The sequence below is a fragment of the Oculina patagonica genome, chromosome 12, assembly GCF_052425735.1.
Source record: "Oculina patagonica isolate OP01 chromosome 12, crgOcupat, whole genome shotgun sequence".
In the NCBI taxonomy this organism is placed as follows: domain Eukaryota; kingdom Metazoa; phylum Cnidaria; class Anthozoa; order Scleractinia; family Oculinidae; genus Oculina; species Oculina patagonica.
In genome coordinates, this window is record NC_135769.1 from 25,412,290 (window position 1) to 25,431,473 (window position 19,184).

The window sequence follows — 19,184 nt, forward strand, 5'->3', positions numbered from 1 at the left end:
ATTAATTCCCACTAGAAATTTCTAAATACAGTTTGATTTTTTCATTCATAACAGTTTTCAATTGCTCGATTTTTCTTTTCGACTCAGAAGGCTTTGCTCAATATTTTTTTTTGAGATTCTCCCCTCCCCCCCCCCAAAAAAAATAAAAAATCTAATGATCCACCCCTTAGTTCAGCGAAAAGATTTCGAAGCAAGAAGGCTCTAAGAACCCAAGCAAGTTGAAAAGTAAACATACCCTATTCTTTGAGTTCCGTCATACATGTGTTGCAAAAATGGTCTGATATTTGTCAGTGGAGTATTTACTTCTGGAGTGCTTACATGTAAAACTATTCCACCTGCCGAATAAAACCTTTCTGGTATATTAAAGAGGCCAGTAGTTATTCAAAAATTATACGGAATTCAAAATTCTATGTATGATCCAGGGATGTCGTGGGCCGGCTCCGGATTACCGGCTGAAATAGAACAAATCCGGCTGAAATCACAAGAAAAAAAGGCTGGGTAACTTTCAGAGCTGCCAAGGCCAGAAAGCCAGCTGGGCTTGTCGATGAGCCGGCTTGTGTTTTCTTAGCTACATCCCTGATGATCTTGAAACTGTATGTCCTGTATTTTTTTTTTATTTTCTTCTGCATTCTTTTGCAGCCTTAAGCTTGAAAGAAATATTTCTTTTCAAAAACAAGTCTAGTTCTGTCGAGTTAGTATATAATGGTTGATTCTGCTGTAAAAAAAAACCAAATTAGTTGCAAGGCTGGTTCTCTCGGCAGAAGGGCCAAATCGCCAATATTTCAAGTAGCAGAGCCAGTATTCTTTAAGGCCAGCATTCAGTCGGCCAATGAATTTTGCCTTTCTGCCATTACGTGGTAAAACCAGTTTTGAAATCAATTTGATTTTATTTACACTTAGAGTGATGTCTTTTACGAGAATTTCTTGAGCAAGAGATCCAGCAACCGACAAGCCAAGTAGTTTTTTTTTGTCATTCAATGGTCCCTGCATCCAAAGGTTTTTTTTGTGCTTTTCACTGTACTCTATTCTCCTTGTTGTTCACACGCATATATACATGACTTCTTTTTAAACAGTCACTGCATTCATTGTTAACTGCAGGAGACTTTTCTTAAGTTTTGTTTGATGGAAAATTGCGTGCTTGTTGTGAGTCCTACAAAATGGTACGTTAGTTCCAGATTTCCGTCCCAGCATCTACCCATCCAAACGCCATCTCCAGATCCTGATAGTCTTGTCAAGTGACCCAGACACTATAACTTGGTCTGTGGAATGAACATCACAGCTCAACACAGGTCGTGTGTGTCCAGTTAATTTTCCAACCACTTGGCAAGTGTTTAGGTCCCAGACAAACAGATGGCTGTCTTCTGATCCAGATAACACCCACTTGCCATTCACAGTACTGAAGCACCCCATGATGCAGTAGTCCTTATTTACATGTCCTGTATGTCATGGGATGGTACAAACATAAACAATTATTAGACTTTTCTTTAAAAGTATAAGACAATCTAATTAGTAACAGGGCAAAGATTGTCTGGTATTATATTGCATTAAACAATGGTTGGTGATATCTTTAACAGCCAGTTAAAACACCAGTACCCTCTACATATCTGTTTATAAAGAGTTTGGCTCTGTTATCAGTATCAACTGTATAGAGAACCCAAAGGTTGAAACATGCGCGCGCACAGTGAATATTAATTTTGCTAAGTACATGGAAAAGAAATTTCGCGAATCCTAATACCGACCACGCACTATTTTGTGCTGCTGCGACCCGCGCCACAAACTAAGAAATAAACCAGAATGGAGATACTATCCCGCAAAAAAGACGCCCGCCCTTAACCCAAATACAGTAATTTTATTTAATTCCGTGATTCCAAAATGACAGTGAGTGACGCTTTGTACGCAAATCAAGGGAGACAGGTTTCAACCCTTATGGGTTTCTGTTATTAGTCAATCCCTCTAAGTCTTAGTGGCATGACTACCTTCAGTAGGAGATCTAGGTTCCCCCCCCCAAAAAAAAAGGGAGGGGTGGGTGGCAAGGATGGACATTCTCTTCCTTGAAAAAGAGGAGTCCAGAGAAAGCTGGGTCCTTTCTTCCTCAAATAAGGGGAAGAGGTGGGGTAATTATAATGTGAGATCCTTAATCTAGAGGGCATGTGAGTTGGCTGAGTGGGTATGGATTTGTCACTGTGAAAAATAATAAGTGCCTTAATATATATGGAATTCATAAAATCCCCTTTGTTACACTCACAAGGACGACCTTTATCATTTCACTCACTCACAAGAAAGAAAACTTGTCAAGAAGCAAATGCTCCCAAAGAGAATAATCTAGCATCATAGGCATGTAATAAATGCAGAGGGCTATCTAATGATAATTATGTCGCAGTCTAAGAGTATTCAAAATAGAAAGGAGAACTTGGATGCTGGCCTTGACAAATATGGGCGCAGTTAAACAGATTCTATGTTTATACAAGAACTGGTTTACATCCAAATTGGGGCTTACAGACCTTACATGGAACTTTGTAACTACTACTTTGCTAACGTGGCGACAGCATCCAGACGGCAAGCCATAGGTCAGGGACGGGGAACATTTTTCCAATGGGGGGGGTCACAAGTGACTTGAAATGGGGGGGGGGGGCTTAAGAGAGTCTTCTCTTAGTAAGTCCAGCCCCGCCCCCTAGGCTTTGTTTTAGTAATCAGTCTTTATGTTTAAAGTTATGTGATACCTTGGTAGGTTTTTAGTATCCTTCCTTGCCCTATCTTGTAATCCCACAACCTGATGGTGCTATCTAGGGTTGACATCAGCAGATATTTTCCATTTGGTGAGATCACTGCATGTGATATGGGTATACGTTGATCATCACTTAGTGGTGAGATTGTTTTTAAGCAGCTACCAGACAATACATCCCACACACAGCATTTGCCATCATAACTGCAGGAAATGATGAGTGTTCCATCCTGATTGAATTGCACTGCAGTAACAGCACCATTGTGACCAACTAAAGTTTTGAGACAAGCACCTGATGACAACATGAAGGTTCATGTTAGTTTTTTTTTAAATGATCATTGTCATAATATCTCCCTGATGTTTATAGGAAGCACAATTTTATGGAAAACTGGTAGGTTTTAAGTTGGCAGCATTTGTCCTTTTGACATGCAGTGGTTTGCCAAATTATGTATTCTTGTTTTCTCAACAGGTCTGAAATTCAAGCTAGGGATGAGGGTGTTTTCAACAGTGATGCACACAATCTGATATCCACAAGCCTGAAACAAAACAGGCTACCACTTGCTGATCACCAGTGATTGGATTTTTGGTGCCCATAAACCACATCAGAGGTTATATTTTAAACAAACAAATCCGCTCCTTCACGTACATTATACATGTACCTGCTCTCAGTATCAGTGCATAGCTATCTTTCTACATCCATCTTTTAACATTGTCTTTCAGCCTGCTATTTGAAATGAGCCAATCAAAACCAATGCATACCAGTGTTGGTTACATGTAAATGAAAGGTCATGCTAGTGGGCTGTGATTGGAGGATTTCGATTTGTCTTGGTTGTTTAGCACGTCAAAAATTAAAGGGTATCTAGTCATCTCGCCACCAGGGATTCTCGCCTTCATCCAACTCTCCATCAAGAGAAGGAATGAAAGCCCTGAATATTTCTCGTTCTTTAAGCCTGGGGAGGTGACCTTGCTTGGGGGCGAGTTGGTTAATGGTGAGACTTCTTGGTGCCAAGGTGACCAACATTGGTCGAAAGATGGATGTCAGTAGAAAGCCGCTATGCATGCAACACTGAAGACAGGTGTAATAAATTTACTAAAGCTCTGCACCTTCAGCCACATCCCAGATCTTTATGCTTTCATCAAATGAGCCTGACACAACCAATGTTGTCTTCAAATTGAAGCAGCAACAGAAAGCATGTTCTTGATGACCAAGCATAGTTTTGACGCACGTTTTGTTGGAGACATCCCATATTCTTACACTAGTGTCATCTGACGCCGAAACAAGAAATCGACTTTCTGAATTCCATGAAATTTCGGAGACTTCAAGCTTGTGTCCTTTCAAAGTCCCTTCCAATTTTCCCGCCAAGTTCCATATTTTGATCAGCTTGTCGGCTGAAGATGAAGCTATTAATTGACCATTTGGACTAAATTTTACGCAAGAGACTCCTTTACGATGAGCTGTAATGGAAATTTCTTCTAGGCAATGGAATTTGGGGCAATTTTTGGCCAATTCACAACTGTCATCCATACTGCATCCGCCATTTTGTCAACAATCCCCACCTCACCAGAGAGCGTAATAATTTTTGCGCATGATATTGAGGCTGGGAGCGAGAAGGGCAAAATGGCGGCCGTAGCGACCAAACCTCAAACGAGATAGTATTTCACTTGAAATATCCTCTTACGACGCACTGTATAAAGTAAAAGTTATTCCACTGAAATAGTAACATACCAAGTTGCAAGCTGTGCAAGAAATTCCGGCGACAAAATGGTAAGACCATCTTTGTTTGTAGAAACGCAATTTGTTGTATGGCAACCGACAACAAAATAATTTATATTTTAAACCTCAAACAGTCGGGAATCTGAAACTCTGAAGGTTTCAGAAAACGTTCTTATTTTCATTAGGCTAAACATTAACTTTTCATCTTTTCTTTTCACTGTTTCTGTGACGTGATTCCTGTTTTTGATGCAAACTTACAGATGCTTTCAAGGAAGAAGCCGGCCGTAGGCCCCGGCTCTGGAAACACTGTGTCATCGGCAAAGGACTCGAAAAAGAAACGTAAATTGCCCAAATTGGAAGATTTCTTGCAGATGAGAGACTTCACTGGAGCAAGCACCTTGTTAGAAGTAATGTCAATGTGTTAATTCCTTGTGATACAAAGCCATTTTATACCTGTGCCTTCTGCCACTGTACCCAGTCCGGCGGGGGGGGGGGGGGGGGGGGGGTGTATAATGTTTACTGTAATTTTTTGGGTGGTGTTGGAGTTCTACTTGTTACTCAAAACCCTTCCCCTATTTTGTTTTTTCCTTTTTACTAACCCTGTAGGTGTTTACCTAGGTTTTGTTTTAATGTAACTGAAGTAAAAATTTCAATCATGCTTTCATACTTAATCATTCAACTTACGTAAATGATAGCAAAATCAAAAGAAAGCAAACCCAGGTTTGTTGAAAGTTGAAGCCCAATCAAGCATCGTTTCGTTCAGTATTTGACAGTAACCCAAGAAAAACAGACAGGTGTTGCACAGTGTCGTGACATCTTGGTGGCAAATACCCTTTCTATCTCTTGTTTATCCAAGGTTTTTCACAATATAAGGCTTATAATAATTAAGCTTAAGTCTAATAGATGAACTTAACGTCCTTGTTTCAGTTTAACCGAAATTCTGGAAAGGCTAGTGAGGAGACAAATCTATGGATTGCATACACAGCATTTCATTTGGGAGATTACAAGAAAAGCATGGAGGTAAAATATGTTTGTTTATATTTATACTCAGAGCTATAGAGATATATACAGTTGACTGCAATATTTTCTGTTTTACAACTTACAATATATGATTTTACAAATCACAGGTAGCTAGATTGAGATATAGGTCATGAAAGTATTTTAAATTCTTTTTGTTACAAAAAAGGGATCAATGCCCATAGCCAATCTCTTTTGCGAAATCTGCCATATTTTTGTCAAGCAGACAGATGAAAAACCAGAAACCTTAATAAAATATTTTACTGTCATCAACATGTCAAATAAAAAATTATTGTTGTTGTTATTTTTTAGGAATACTTGGCACTCACAAAAAGTGAAGCTTGCCATCCAGATGTCTGGGTTAATTTAGCATGCTGTTATTTTTTTCTTGGAATGTATAAGGAGGGTGATGAGATGGCCCTGAAAGGTAAGTCTCAAAACTCCAAGTAACACGGGATGTAGCTAAGAAAACACTTAGCCGGCTCATCTGGCTTTTCTGGCCTTAGCAGCTCTAAAAGTTTCCCTAAGTCTTTGTTTTCATGTGAAATTTTAGCCGAATTTAAGTTCTATTTTAGCAGGTTAAATTAGCCGGCAGCCAGTCCTTAGCGACATCTCTGAACACTTAGTTGTGAGTCTTAAACTTCTTAATTAAAAAAAAATGATTTAAAAGGCTCAAAAGGATATTTTTTAGTATTATTGCCCTTTCAGGCAATACAAAATATATTAAAATATTTTTTATACTAACTCTGTGTTGTAATTTAATTTTACCCCTGGTATAATCTAGTATTTCCTTTTGTTTTATATTCATCATATAGCACAAAGGAAAATACCGAATTGTGCCAAAGGGTAAAACTGAACCTCAACATATAAGTATTTGGATGCATCATACCGAAGCATGCGTGTTTTATATTATATATGATAATAAGCAAACATTTAATATTATAGAGCGGTTTTCACTTGAGTGTCGAAAGTAATTGCTTTTTTTTTTTTTTACTCGTATTTGGAAAACCGCCCCCTTCCCCCACAAACAAAAAACAAACGGCCCCCCCCCCCCCCCCCCCCGGGCCTGCCCGTGCTCGGCAGAATAACAAAACTTTTACTTGTTTTAATATTACTGGTAACTTTAAACTTTTTTGGATCAGGTCCAAAAAGTAGACTACAAAACAGACTGTCATTTCACCTCTCTCACAAGGTAAGAGTTTGAATCATATTTAACTAAAAGGAACTGAAGTTGTTTGTTTTAAGTTTGTTTATCACTGATGTCATTTTGTATCTATATAAAGTTGAAATCAGAATTGAAACTAGGAGAAACTGCCTTGAAAATGTAATGGGACCTAATGGTCTATATTATTTATTACTGTGTGATGTCCTAAATTGATTTACATGATTGTAGCATAGTAAGTATATGTAGCATAGTTAATACTGATAGGAGAAGTGGTTTTCTAAAGATGCAAATCAATAATAAATTTATTTATGCAATTCTAAACTGCTAGTGACTAGTATAAAATAATAGTATAAATTGAAGTCCTGATGTAACATCGGAGAGTGTTTCTGAGTTTGCTAATCATATTGGTATTCCATGTCATCCACAGTTCAACGATGAAAAGAGACTCATGACCCATCATCAGGCACTTCAGGATATTATTGAGGACCAGGTAGAAGAAAATAGATTTTTTATAACATCCCTAATAAGATTATTTTCACCGGCATACTGAGCTAGTAGTATGTACAATAACCTGTCTTGGCTCGGCCGACAATAAATAAGAGAGGAAGCCACATCAGCTCTAGCTTGCTTTCATGTGGTTTCTCTATCCAGGTTGAATTGGAATTTTGAAAATGTTGGTTTTCAGGAGGGGGGAAACTGGAGCCAACTAGCCAAAGGCTACTAAAATGTAGGTTTTGGCTACCAGGTTTAGCATTCCTACTAGCCATTTGGCTAGTGAAAAACTCTGAAAAGTCAACTGTTCTTGATAGAAATCAATATACCTGACTAGTGAAAAATTACTTTTGGCTAGTAAAATCTGACACGTCACTAGCCAGTAAAAAAGCTAGTCTCAAGCCCTGACTAACTTCCTTTCAAAGTGCATATTTTTTTATTGTTTAGCCTGTATTATGTTAATTTATTATTTCTTGAATCTTGATCATCCGTTTACTACTGAGAACATTTTTAACTGCTTAGAATTATAATTCAACATTGTAGTTGCAGTATATTAAAAGCATTCCCAACTTTATTGCGGTTGCCTCTGATATGTATGCAACTGATATTATTTTGAACTTTTTATTTTAATAGTTGAGCCTAGCCTCTATTCACTACCTGAGAAGCCATTACCAAGAAGCCATTGACATCTACAAGAGAATTCTTCTTGATAACAGGTACAGTTACTTATTATATTTAGATATAGGTGTTTGGTTAGAAAATAAATGATGATAAAATAATAACAATGATGTTAGTTTTACCAGCTTGAAATTATATTATTGAATATTACATTAGCATCTTCCATCAAGACATTGGCTAAGAAACTGTAAGTTCTTACATCATGGATTGCTGTAATTCATTGCTTTTAATTATTTTTATCTCCTCTAGGGATTATCTGGCATTAAATGTGTATGTTGCTCTGTGTTACTACAAGCTGGACTATTATGACGTCTCCCAGGCAAGTATTTTCTTGATTTGTTCTTCTCAGAGTCAAACCTCAAAAAGTGGTTGTAACTTTTAAAACGGATTCCGCTGAAAGTTCGTGCAATGAGTGCAAAAATTAAGTACCAAAAATCTACTCACAGCACGGGAACATTTTCTATACTATTTAAAAGATCTTATCGAAATTCATTTGTCTTAGTGACCCCGTAATTAAATTCTAAAGCATTCTCGAGAAAAGTAAAGTCAAACCTCGTAAAATGATTAAAACGCGCGCCATTTTGTTTTTGAACTGGCGTGAAACGTCCGGTTTAACTGAAATATAGACAATTTCAAATCCATTTTTCTCTTGCGGGGTCAACTTGAGTGCTAAATTTTTGGCAGGTATTTGTTAGCTGTACTTAAACTGTTGCCATGCTAAGAGGTCTTTTTGGTAACTTTATTTTTGCCTGTATTGCTCGAACGTTGGGCGGAAACCATCTTAAGTATCAATGGTAAGAGGTACGTGTGGGGGTTCCATAAGGGATTATAAAAATACTTGATCAATTTTTCTTTACAAAATAATGTCATTTTAAAAATGAAATATAATAATTATAATTTTTTTAATATTTTATTTGCAGGAAGTCTTAGCAGTTTATTTGCAACATTATCCTGACAGGTAATTAAATAAATTTAGTATGCATTGTAAAATAATTCTGTTACTGTAACAGTAACTAAAAAATTTGAACATTGGATTTGAGTTCAATTTAATATAAATTTTTACTAAGTGTATTTTTAACTGTATTTCAATTTTGAACCAATGTTTCTTTTTCCCACAGTGCAATTGCCGTAAACTTGAAAGCTTGTAACCACTTTAGACTTTACAATGGAAAAGCAGCTGAGGTGAGATCTTGTAATGGTGTCATGTAGACAAGAGTTCCCCTGATGTCTGTCTGATTGCTCTCTGTCTGTCTGTCTGTTCATCTGTCCCTCTGTCGATCCGTCCATCTGTCTGTCTGCATCTGTCAGTCTGTCTGCTTGTCTGTCCCCATCTGTTATCAGTTTCTAGACAAGTATAGAGCCCCTGTGTTTGCTAGAAAATTATATTAAAAGCACCATTAAGTTTTTCTTTTTTTCCTCCTCAGGCAGAGCTAAAGACACTGCAAGAAACAGCAAGTCCTTCATTCAGTTTTGCCAATGATCTCATTAAACACAATCTGGTGAGCAATATGGAACACTGATGCAACGTTTTGTTTAGACAACTCCACAACAAGTTTTAATTTAGTTTTCTCTGTTCTGGCCCGAATGTTATGATATACGATCTGAGTAAATTGGGGTCTGTGAAGAGTGACTTTCAGCCAAAGATTCTCATGAGGTGAATTTTTAATAACATCTACATCATCTACATGTATGTATGGCCAACATTAATGGCACTCAACTTTCTTTTGTCTAATGTTTTGAAAATCATGTAAGCGCATGACATGCAGAGAGCCATACTGGTCATATGATTAATATGTTTTTGATAATTTACACAATAAAAAAAGTCATGTATGTACTGTGCAGTCATGTTGACCACTGATTTTGCTGTTTTCTGTTCTAACAGGTTGTGTTTAGAGGGGGTGAAGGAGCCTTACAAGTTTTACCACCTCTGGTTGATGTTATCCCAGAAGCTCGTCTGAATTTGGTTAGTACTTGGGCTGAAGCCAGTGCAAAATATTTGATCAAAAGACAAGTCATTCCTAATTAGAACCTTCAAAACTTTTAAGGTGGCCCGCGGGTATTTATGAGGCTGACAGTTCCCTTTTTTAAGCGCGTTTTAAAACGGGAAAACGTGAAGCGATTGCTTAGATTTTTGAGAATCTGAAAAAAAATGCTTAAATTATATAAAATGATAAATTTTATGGCGATCAAACGCGATTTGTTAAAGCTATGAGCGATTTTTGGAAGCCTTCGTTTTTAATAAAATGCGATTATTTTGAAAATGCTACGGTGAATTTTTCTGTAATTTTCTTTGGCTCGCTTCGCTCGCTTCCCCCCCCCCCCCCCCCAAAGCCCAAAGCTCGCGCTCGCTTCGTTTGCTTTTTTGCGTTGAAAAATCGAGAGGCTGTGGACAGTCTAGACCGCAGCCAGTAACTACTAAAATGACAAATACCGTTCCTGCACATGTATTTCCTGACGGTAGAAGATCGTGCGGAATTTGGAAGTAACACCTCTGACAACAGAATAATTTCATTCGAAATGCGAGGTTTACAAAGCGATTAGAACTTGGAAAGCAAATGTACCCGACTATGAGACCGAAATTCTTCAAACCGTATGATAGGAACACGCTGAAACTCGGCACAAATCTTTGCAATATCCTGTTCTAGCTGCAGCTTTAAAAAAATGAAAAAGAAATCGACAAATTTTCCGCAATTCTAAATAACGTCATTTGTTTGATATTTTCAAAAATTCGGCTGAAAACCATCCATCTTTATTGACTGCTAACATTTGATGTATATACACGATCTTTTTAACTTTTATGTCCACACAAGATTAAGGTGACATCAGACTCAAAACTGGGTTAGTATAAGTATCAAATTTATGCGACGGTCAAGTCAGACGCATAACACAACAGTTTTTAAGGCATAATAAAGATGTTGCTCGTTCAGGAAATCTACGGAATGGATTTTCCTGTAAGTTGTTGTGAGTAAACTTCAACTGTTTGGCAGCATTTTGGGGTAATTACAGAAAAATTCACCGTGGCATTTTCAAAATAATCGCATTTTATTAAAAACGAAGGCTTCCAAAAATCGCTAATAACTTTAACAAATCGCGTTTGATCGCCATAAAATTTATCATTTTATATAATTTAAGCATTATTTTTTCAGATTCTCAAAAATCTAAGCAATCGCTTCACGTTTTCCCGTTTTAAAACGCGCTTAGAAAAGGGAACTGTTAGCCTCATAAATACCCGCGGGCCACCTTAAGGAGGCTCGATGTAGTTTTTTTAGACTAAGGGTGGTTGTTTTGAAAATTAAAATTACCTAGGAAGCCAATGTTCGATTTTTGCCAAAATACACCATAATGATCAAATGTGACCAAATTTTAATTTTTTACCCGTCACTTAGTCACAACGGTTACCATAGCAACGATTGACGTTTTCTTTTGTTCTCAAACAAGCTTGATTTTCTCGAAATCTAGACTGACACTTGGTGTTTATTTTTTGATATGTTAAAGTTTAGTAGATTGACTAACTGTTGACGAAATTTTAGAAAAATCTGTAAGAGCGTTTTCAAGTAAATCAAGAATGAAATTTTCAGAAAAACACCGTTTTAATATAAAATAGGCGCCTTACAATTGTTTCATATTATTTGAGCACAGTTTCTCTCACTGAAATATAAATACTTACACCATCAAAGACCATTAACTAAAAGCAAAAGACTTTTTGCTTTAATTTGTTAAAATATATCGACTGCCGATTGTAAGAAATTATAAGAAAATACCAAAAACTTCATTCTTGATTTACTCTAAAACGCTCTTACAGATTTTCCTAAAATTTTGAGCACAGGTAGTAAATCTACTGTACTTGAACATATCAAAAAATGAATACCAAGTGTCAGTCTAGATTTCGAGAAAACCAAGCTTGTTTGAGAACAAAAGAAAACGTCAATGGTTGCTATGGTAACCTTCGTGACAAAGTGACGAGTAAAAAATTGAAATTTGGTCATATTTGATCATTATGGTGTATTTTGGCAAAAATCGAACATTGGCTTCCTAGATAATTTTAATTTTCAAAACAACCACCCTTCGGCTAAAAAAACTACATCGAGCCTCCTTAACCAAACAATGATTAATTCTCTTTTTGTTTCAATTTGCAGGTTATTTATTACCTAAGACAAGGTATGGATGCGATTTTTCAAGTATCTTGATGCTTTAAACTTGCATTTATAATAACATAAATAATATTAAAATATTTATAATGATCAACTTCAAGCTTAATTGTTACAGCTTGTTACATTATGTAGGTGTAGACCCTTGGAATCACGCTAAATTTTAGTTTGGTTATGAGTAGTGTCCAATTTACATGTATATTATATTGGAGGTTACAAATTAAAATTAACATACAACAATGTACTGTTTGTGAGTAGCCAGGGAAAATTTGAGTATTATCTCACAGGAGCTTTCAAAGATCTACCAAAGACTATATCTTGGATAATTTGAAATAAATGTTATAAAGACAGTTATAGAAGACTTAAGCTACTGTAAAAAGAAAGCTAAATTATAGTTGTTAATACCTGACATGTACACTTGTTTTTAAATCAGATGATGTCGTGGAAGCATATAATCTTATCAAAGATCTGGAACCTACAACTCCTCAGGTAACCCTCCCTTGCCCCAAGCATTATTCATAGTTAAGCTTTAGTTTTGCTGTTCTCACAGGTTAAGAAACATTTCACAGTGGTACCGAAATGATTACCGTAATTGAGGGTTTGTAGCCAGTCATTAACGCATTGTCTCATTGTGTTGCAGGAGTACATCCTAAAGGGTGTGGTCAATGCAGCTTTGGGACAGGAACAGGGTTCTGTAAGTTGCTTTATTTAAAAGTCGTCTTGTTCATTCATATAATCTCTGCTTTGATCAAACTTCATTCTGTTGATGGTTAGGAAATTTTGGGGTTTACTAGATAATTATCATCTGAAGAATGAACCATTCATTAAGTAATATCACAGGTAAATTCACCAGCATGCAACTGTATAATCAAAAGTTTATTGTTTTAGAGGGAACACCTGAAGATTGCTCAACAGTACTTTCAGCTAGTGGGCGGATCAGCCAGCGAGTGTGGTTAGTTTCTCTAAATTGAGTTAATAATAATAAACTGTGGGAATGCAGCGTCATTTGTAACGATTATGTACCCTTGTATTACTTATTTTGGGGAGCTTTTGTCTGCAGTTGTCCATTTCTGGCCTGCTTGCAGAGGCCTTTTTTTCTTTGCATGAAGCAAAGGAAATGGAAGACGTCTGCACACAGATACAGTAAAAACCCGGGTATAAGATCACCTATTTTGGCGGTTCAGGCTGATTTGGTTCTTATATAAAGGGTTATAATCTGCAAAATCAGCCTGTAAGTGTTCTTAAAAAAAGTTTCTTAAAATAAGGAACATACTAGGCTACCAATAGATGAAATCAATATATGCACACAATTGTATTTTAATTTTAATAAAATTGATAAATCAAGGCAATACTGTACTGTAATTGGGGTGGAACTATTATGTGTGCAATGAAAAGTAGTGTTGATCTTTGATATTTTTCCATATAAGAACAACTTTCATTTTTCAGGCTGAATGTGTTCTTATATAAATGGTACTTTATTTCCTAAAATCAGGCCTGGGTGTTCTTAATCCACTTGTTCTTATACGCGGGTTTTTACTGTAATCTATCTGCAGACATTTCCCTTGCAAGCTGATTGCCTTTTTTCACTAACTAGCTACACAGTAACATTGTTTTCGGTTGTTTCATAAGTAGAGTGATTTTCAATAATTTTCTGTTTTCTTTTTCAACATACATCTAGATACTATCCCAGGAAGACAGTGCATGGCGTCCTGTTTTTTCCTTTTGAAGCAATTTGAAGATGTTCTTATTTACCTTAACTCCATAAAGGTATGAGTCGCAGGGAAATATTGGTTGGCGATGCTGAATTGTGTTGTCAGCAGTCCCTCTTTTTCTCCAAAGCGGAGGAAGCGCAGTCCTCACAAGTGAGAAGTGACTAAGCCGCGAGGGTCGCGATGGTGGAGAATCTCTACAACCATGTGATTCTCGCGAGACGCATTTTTGCCGCTTCACGCTCGAGATTGTTTGAGATTTCATACCCTATTCTTCCATTTTTAAACGGACAAGCAAAAAAAAGCGCTTATGTGAGAACACATTGTGCTCCTGTTTTGATTGATTTTGTTTTAAAATCTCATCCTAACTTTGAACGTCCGTATAATTATAAAACTACGTCTGTGAAGGCTACTTTTAAACTGTCTAATTATGTTTTGTTTACAGAGTTACTTTTACAACGACGATTCGTTTAATTTCAACTACGCTCAAGCCAAGGCAGCAGTTGGAAATTACAAAGAAGCCGAGGAGGTTAGTAAAGATTTTAGTATGGTTACCCCGCTTTGTGACTTCTCTTGGATTTTTTTTGAGAGTTAACGACATACTATGGCGTACAAGGCGTCAAGTACGAACTGATCTAAGTTTGTGTTTTGTAGCATGCAACATTGTACGAGACAATCTACTTTCCCTTAAACTATTTTTTCTCTGGATTAACATCACAACAGATGTTTCGATTTAAGTAGTTTCCGCGAAATGACCTAAGTGAGTTACTGTGGAGACAGTTCAAAGCGATACATCAGTTTTTTAACTCCAACCTCACATAAGTTTCCCCCAATACCCTATACCAAAACGTATGTCACCTATTCTTAAACACTTTTTCTTCATCAAGAGATTTTTGACTTCCCTCTTAAAAAATTTAATTTTTTTTCTAGATCTTTTTGCTTATTCAGTCTGAGAAAATCAAGAATGACTACACGTACCTGAGCTGGCTGGCGCGATGCTGTAAGTGAATAAAAACTGGTTTATAAATAACTATTGAAATTAGCATTGAAACGAGTTTCATGTATTAAATCAAACACGAGCGACAGTGTTTCATCGGGTCATCCAAACTAAACACCAAAAAGAGAGTTGAAAATACAACACGCAGCGGAGTATTTTTGACGCAATTCGAGGAGTTTGGATAGCCGATGAAAGACTGTCTCGAGTGTTTGATATATAGTTTGTTGAAGGTTTGTCGCTGACTGGCTTAAGCAATAGCCGAAACGTCTTGGAAAATAACATCAAAAACACAGTCAGCGACAAACCGTCAACAAACTATGTCATCCCCTGACTACAATTACACTATTTTCAAATGTTTGATATATCTTCTTAATAAAAACAAAGGAGTAAACGGAAAAATAAAATCGTAACAATCTATGCTAATTAGGACCGGGTATCAAAACCTCCTGCATTTTCTTTGTTTTAACTTGATGAATTATTAATGAGTTTGAGAAGGTGAGGACTGACGTCGAAACTCTTACCGCTGAAACCACCAGGGACACGACAATTAAACAACTTCTAGCTTCTTGCTTTTTCAAATTCTAGTTTTCAGTATAAGCCCTGTGTTTTATCCTCGTTCAGTTGTTAACTTGTGTTTTGGCGAACTTTTCAGACATTATGAACCACAAAGCCCGGCCTGCATGGGAACTGTACCTCAAGATGGAGACATCCGGTGAATCGTTCAGTTTACTGCAGCTTATTGCAAATGATTGTTACAAGGTAAGGTTTTATCCTCAGGATTAATAGGGCACCTGTCATCTACATGAATGATTCCAAACACTCAAAGGCGTACCATGATTACAGCAAACCCTATAATAATATATGGTTTGATTTTCTACAACACTACAGTCTACTCAACAAATGACAGGAACCCATAACAAATAAAAGTAAAGTCTGTGTCCGAGCCATGAGGCTCATACAGCCGTAGCATTAAGCGACTAGAAGAATTGCTACTCCCCCCTGGATGGCATGCTAGTCCAACGCAGGGTTACCCCCCAGCAGTAAATTCGCCAGTACCCATTTATACACCTGGGTTGAGAGAGGCACTGTGAGAGTAAAGTGTCTTGCCCAAGAACACAACGCAATGACCCCGGCCAGGCCTCGAACCCGGGCCGTTCGACTCGGAGTCGAGCGCGCTAACCATTAGGCCACCGCGCCTCCCACCCACCCATAACAAATAGAAGATCATTAATTGTGGCGAGGATGAAAATGGATAACTATATGGACAAAATGTCCAAACGGAGGGCTTGCGCTTTTGGTTTAATGCGCCTGGCTTTGTTTGAAAATTTGCAGAAGAAACGAAACGAAAGGTTTTTCTTTTCTCTCTTACTACAGCTTAAAGTTAGCAAATACGCACGCAAAATTTTTTGTAGTTAAATCTTATTCGTGCAGAAACGTAATCAGAGTTGTTTTTCCACAGATGGGTCAGTTTTACTATGCTGCTAAAGCTTTTGACGTGCTGGAGAGACTGGACCCTAACCCAGAGTACTGGGAAGGAAAGAGAGGGGCCTGTGTTGGTATCTTTCAGCAGATCATCGCTGGTCACGAGCCAAGGTTAAATACGCTAAATGTCTTTGTTTTTTAAGATTGGTATTTTTGTTGCATTATTTCCTATTACCGGATCTAATAAAGTTTCTTCACGGACAACGTAGATGGTTTCCGCACAACATTCGAGCAATACAGGCAAAAACAAAGTTACCAAAGAGACCTCATAGCATGGTAACAGTTTAAGTACAGCTAACAAAAACCTGCCAAAACTTTAGCCCTCAAGCTGACCCCGCGAGAGAAAAATGGATTTGAAATTATCTATATTCCAGTTAAAACGGATATTTCGCGCCAGTTCGAAACAAAATGACGCACGTTTTGAACATTTTTATGAGGTTTGGCTTTGATTTTCTCGAGAACGGTTTAGAATTTAATTACGGGATCACTAGGACAAATGATTTTCAGTAAGATCTTTTAAATAGTATACAAAATATTGCCGTGCTATAAGCAGATTTTTGGTACTTAATTTTTGCACTCATTGCTCGAACTTTCAGCGGAATCCGTCTTAATATCTTAAAGCCCAGCGGTTGTGTGTGTTTCTATCTAAACAAATTTTCACAGAATTTCTAAAGTACCATTTGACGATTTTTTCTATTATCTTATTTCAGGGAAACATTAAGAGACGTTCTTCAAATTCTTCGTAACACAGGAAATCCTCAAGTTGAATACATCATTCGCACGATGAAAAAATGGGCTAAGGAAAACAGAATACCTGTGTCATAATCCAGTCAAGAGCCATGTCCATAACACACGTACATTTGAAAAAGATCCTTGCAAGGCATTTAGATACTAGTACAAACGGTGTTTATTTCTTGACCGACTTTCACAAGTTCACGTAACTTTAGCATTCTCGTCCCCATAGCCCTTTCGTTTCTCTTAGCCGGCTGAGCCTTGGCACGAGAAAACGAAGGGCTCTGGGAACAGAGAATTTCCAGTCCAAGATTCTAGGACTTCCGGTTCTTCATGTATGCAGTCATGACGTTTCAAAAGAATGTATGAGAGAGTCGTTATGTTTTTGACTTCTGTTTAGGAATTCTTTGTTCCAAACAGCCAATCAAAAAAAATCGAATTAATTCAAAAATCCTATGTCCCCAGAGCCCTCCGTTTTCTCGTGCCAAGCCGTCTAAGAGAAACGAAAGGGCTATGGGGACGAGAATGGTAACTTTAGCAGTCTTGGCCGCAGCTCAGAAAATTTCTCCGCAACATCAACTCTGGTTTATACAACCCGTTGCCGAAAATATGGTTTTATAAAAGTTAAAGGCGGTAAACTGGAGGCCAGTGAGGGTCGGTAAAAAAGTTTAAAGCACCCAAATCACTCATATTAGACTAGTGTAAGAGGCTGGGTAATGATAGCCCAACCTCTCTGTTGGGCGACAGCTTAACGTTTTAGTTTTAGTAACAAGTTTGAGCGGAAAATGTACGTTTGTAAAAATAAAATCTGTAAATATTAAAACTGTATTTAACACGTTCAGGGTGTGTGTGGTACTGGTTTTACTACGCATAACAAGTACACTTTGTACAGAGATTAGTGATCTCCCGCATTGATAACTCGCCATCGGAGCTTGAATTTCACCCGCCGTTTCTGGTAGATTTCTCCCCGAGGACTGACGTCCTTCTTGGGGAGCGTGCGCCGAGAGTAGACGGCTGAAACTGAAAGTCAAGCTCAAAGTGATTAGTTTTCAAAGAAACTGTTGTGCTGCGTCGGCGGGCAAGTGAAATCACTCATGTTAGACTAGTGTAAGAGGCTGGGTAATGATAGCCCAACCTCTCTTTTGGGCGACAGCTTAACTTTGTAGTTTTAGTAACAAGTTTGAGCGTCAAATGTACGTTTGTAAAAATATATCTGTAAATATTAAACTGTATTTAACACGTTCAGGGTGTGTGTGGTACTGGTTTGACTACGCATAACAAGTACACTTTTTACAGATATTTTCGTGGTCTTCCGCATTCGTAACTCGCGACCGTAACCTGACTAACCGTTTTTTCGACTATTTTGCTTTTAAAGTATGTCTGTTTTTTTTAACACCTTACATGAATATTTTCGGCTTGACTCTTTGTGTGGCAGTATTAACATTTTTGTGGAGACAATGTTTAAAATGTAAGAAATTTGGATCTCTCTTTTTGTGAAAACTACATCTTAGCCTACCGTATTTACTCGAATAAGCACCGCAGTCCCGATGCGGCGCTAATTCGAGGAATTCCGTATACCTTATTATAGGAAATTAACGCTTGTGTTAATTAAGGTATTTGAAATTAACGCGACTTAAATTAACGCGTATTGAAGAAAAAATTACTTCCCAATAAAGGAAATTAACGCGAAAGAGGTGGTAACATTTCAAAATGAAGGAAATTAACGCGACGTACACAACAGGAACAAGTTTATTTCAACACTTGTGGACGTGTTATCTTAAACGCAAACAATGCTCATGGTACTTTTTCCACTTTGAGCGTTCTTCGCAGTATCATTGATAGTGGCAGATCAGAAATAATGCTTTTTCCTTGCAGTCAAGAACGTCTGGACTGTAACGTGAAATTGGGGCGAAAATAATGGAAATTAACGCTCCACTTATTAACCCCTAGGGGACGAACTACGGCCACAGCCGTAGAAAATTACATCACTTCGTTTCCTTGGATATTTTTGGGGTATGATACATGAAGTAGACACTTTCGATGGTTTAACCGCTGGTTGAAACAAAATGGCTGCTTTTTGCGAAAACAGCTCTTTCGTACTCGTAATCTTCGATTTTTCGTGATTTTTTTCCCGTCTATGTGTTGTTCCTTTTAAATATGGCGTCCAAGTGTGTTTAGGGAGAATTTCTTCGGCAGAATAGGTGGAGATGGTCGTTTTGTGAACGAGAAGTTTGACATTTATCGACGAACATGGCATCATTTTAGCTTTTGCATGTAAATTTCACAAGAAAAGAGCCTCGCGATTTGTCGAGTAAGCAGTGACTTTGC

General features: G+C 37.5%; 2 protein-coding genes across 3 annotated transcripts; one reads left to right on the forward strand and one right to left on the reverse strand.

Moving 5' to 3' along the window:
* Nucleotides 1-598: 598 nt before the first annotated feature.
* Nucleotides 599-4,273, reverse strand: LOC144633845 (uncharacterized). Its single transcript, XM_078492733.1, has 3 exons — nt 3,827-4,273; nt 2,721-3,014; nt 599-1,436 (listed from the first exon to the last, which is right to left on the reverse strand). Exons 1-3 carry the CDS (start codon nt 4,245-4,247, stop codon nt 1,192-1,194), a joined length of 960 nt encoding a protein of 319 aa, XP_078348859.1. The 5' UTR covers nt 4,248-4,273; the 3' UTR covers nt 599-1,191.
* A 45-nt stretch (nt 4,274-4,318) lies between these two features.
* On the forward strand, nt 4,319-18,097 carry LOC144633822 (intraflagellar transport protein 56-like). 2 transcript variants are annotated; one of them, XM_078492704.1, is made up of 22 exons: nt 4,320-4,487; nt 4,697-4,843; nt 5,364-5,456; nt 5,766-5,880; nt 6,596-6,645; nt 7,046-7,108; nt 7,744-7,826; nt 8,038-8,111; nt 8,713-8,746; nt 8,907-8,970; nt 9,213-9,287; nt 9,671-9,751; nt 11,925-11,946; nt 12,370-12,425; nt 12,577-12,630; nt 12,825-12,888; nt 13,615-13,703; nt 14,091-14,174; nt 14,576-14,645; nt 15,295-15,401; nt 16,102-16,235; nt 16,835-18,097. In XM_078492704.1, exons 1-22 carry the CDS (start codon nt 4,485-4,487, stop codon nt 16,947-16,949), a joined length of 1,677 nt encoding a protein of 558 aa, XP_078348830.1. In that variant the 5' UTR covers nt 4,320-4,484; the 3' UTR covers nt 16,950-18,097. The 2 variants fall into 2 exon arrangements, with proteins under 2 accessions (XP_078348831.1, XP_078348830.1); XM_078492705.1 differs by lacking the exon at nt 11,925-11,946 and having other exon boundaries at nt 4,319-4,487; nt 9,671-9,758; nt 12,355-12,425.
* Nucleotides 18,098-19,184: the final 1,087 nt, after the last annotated feature.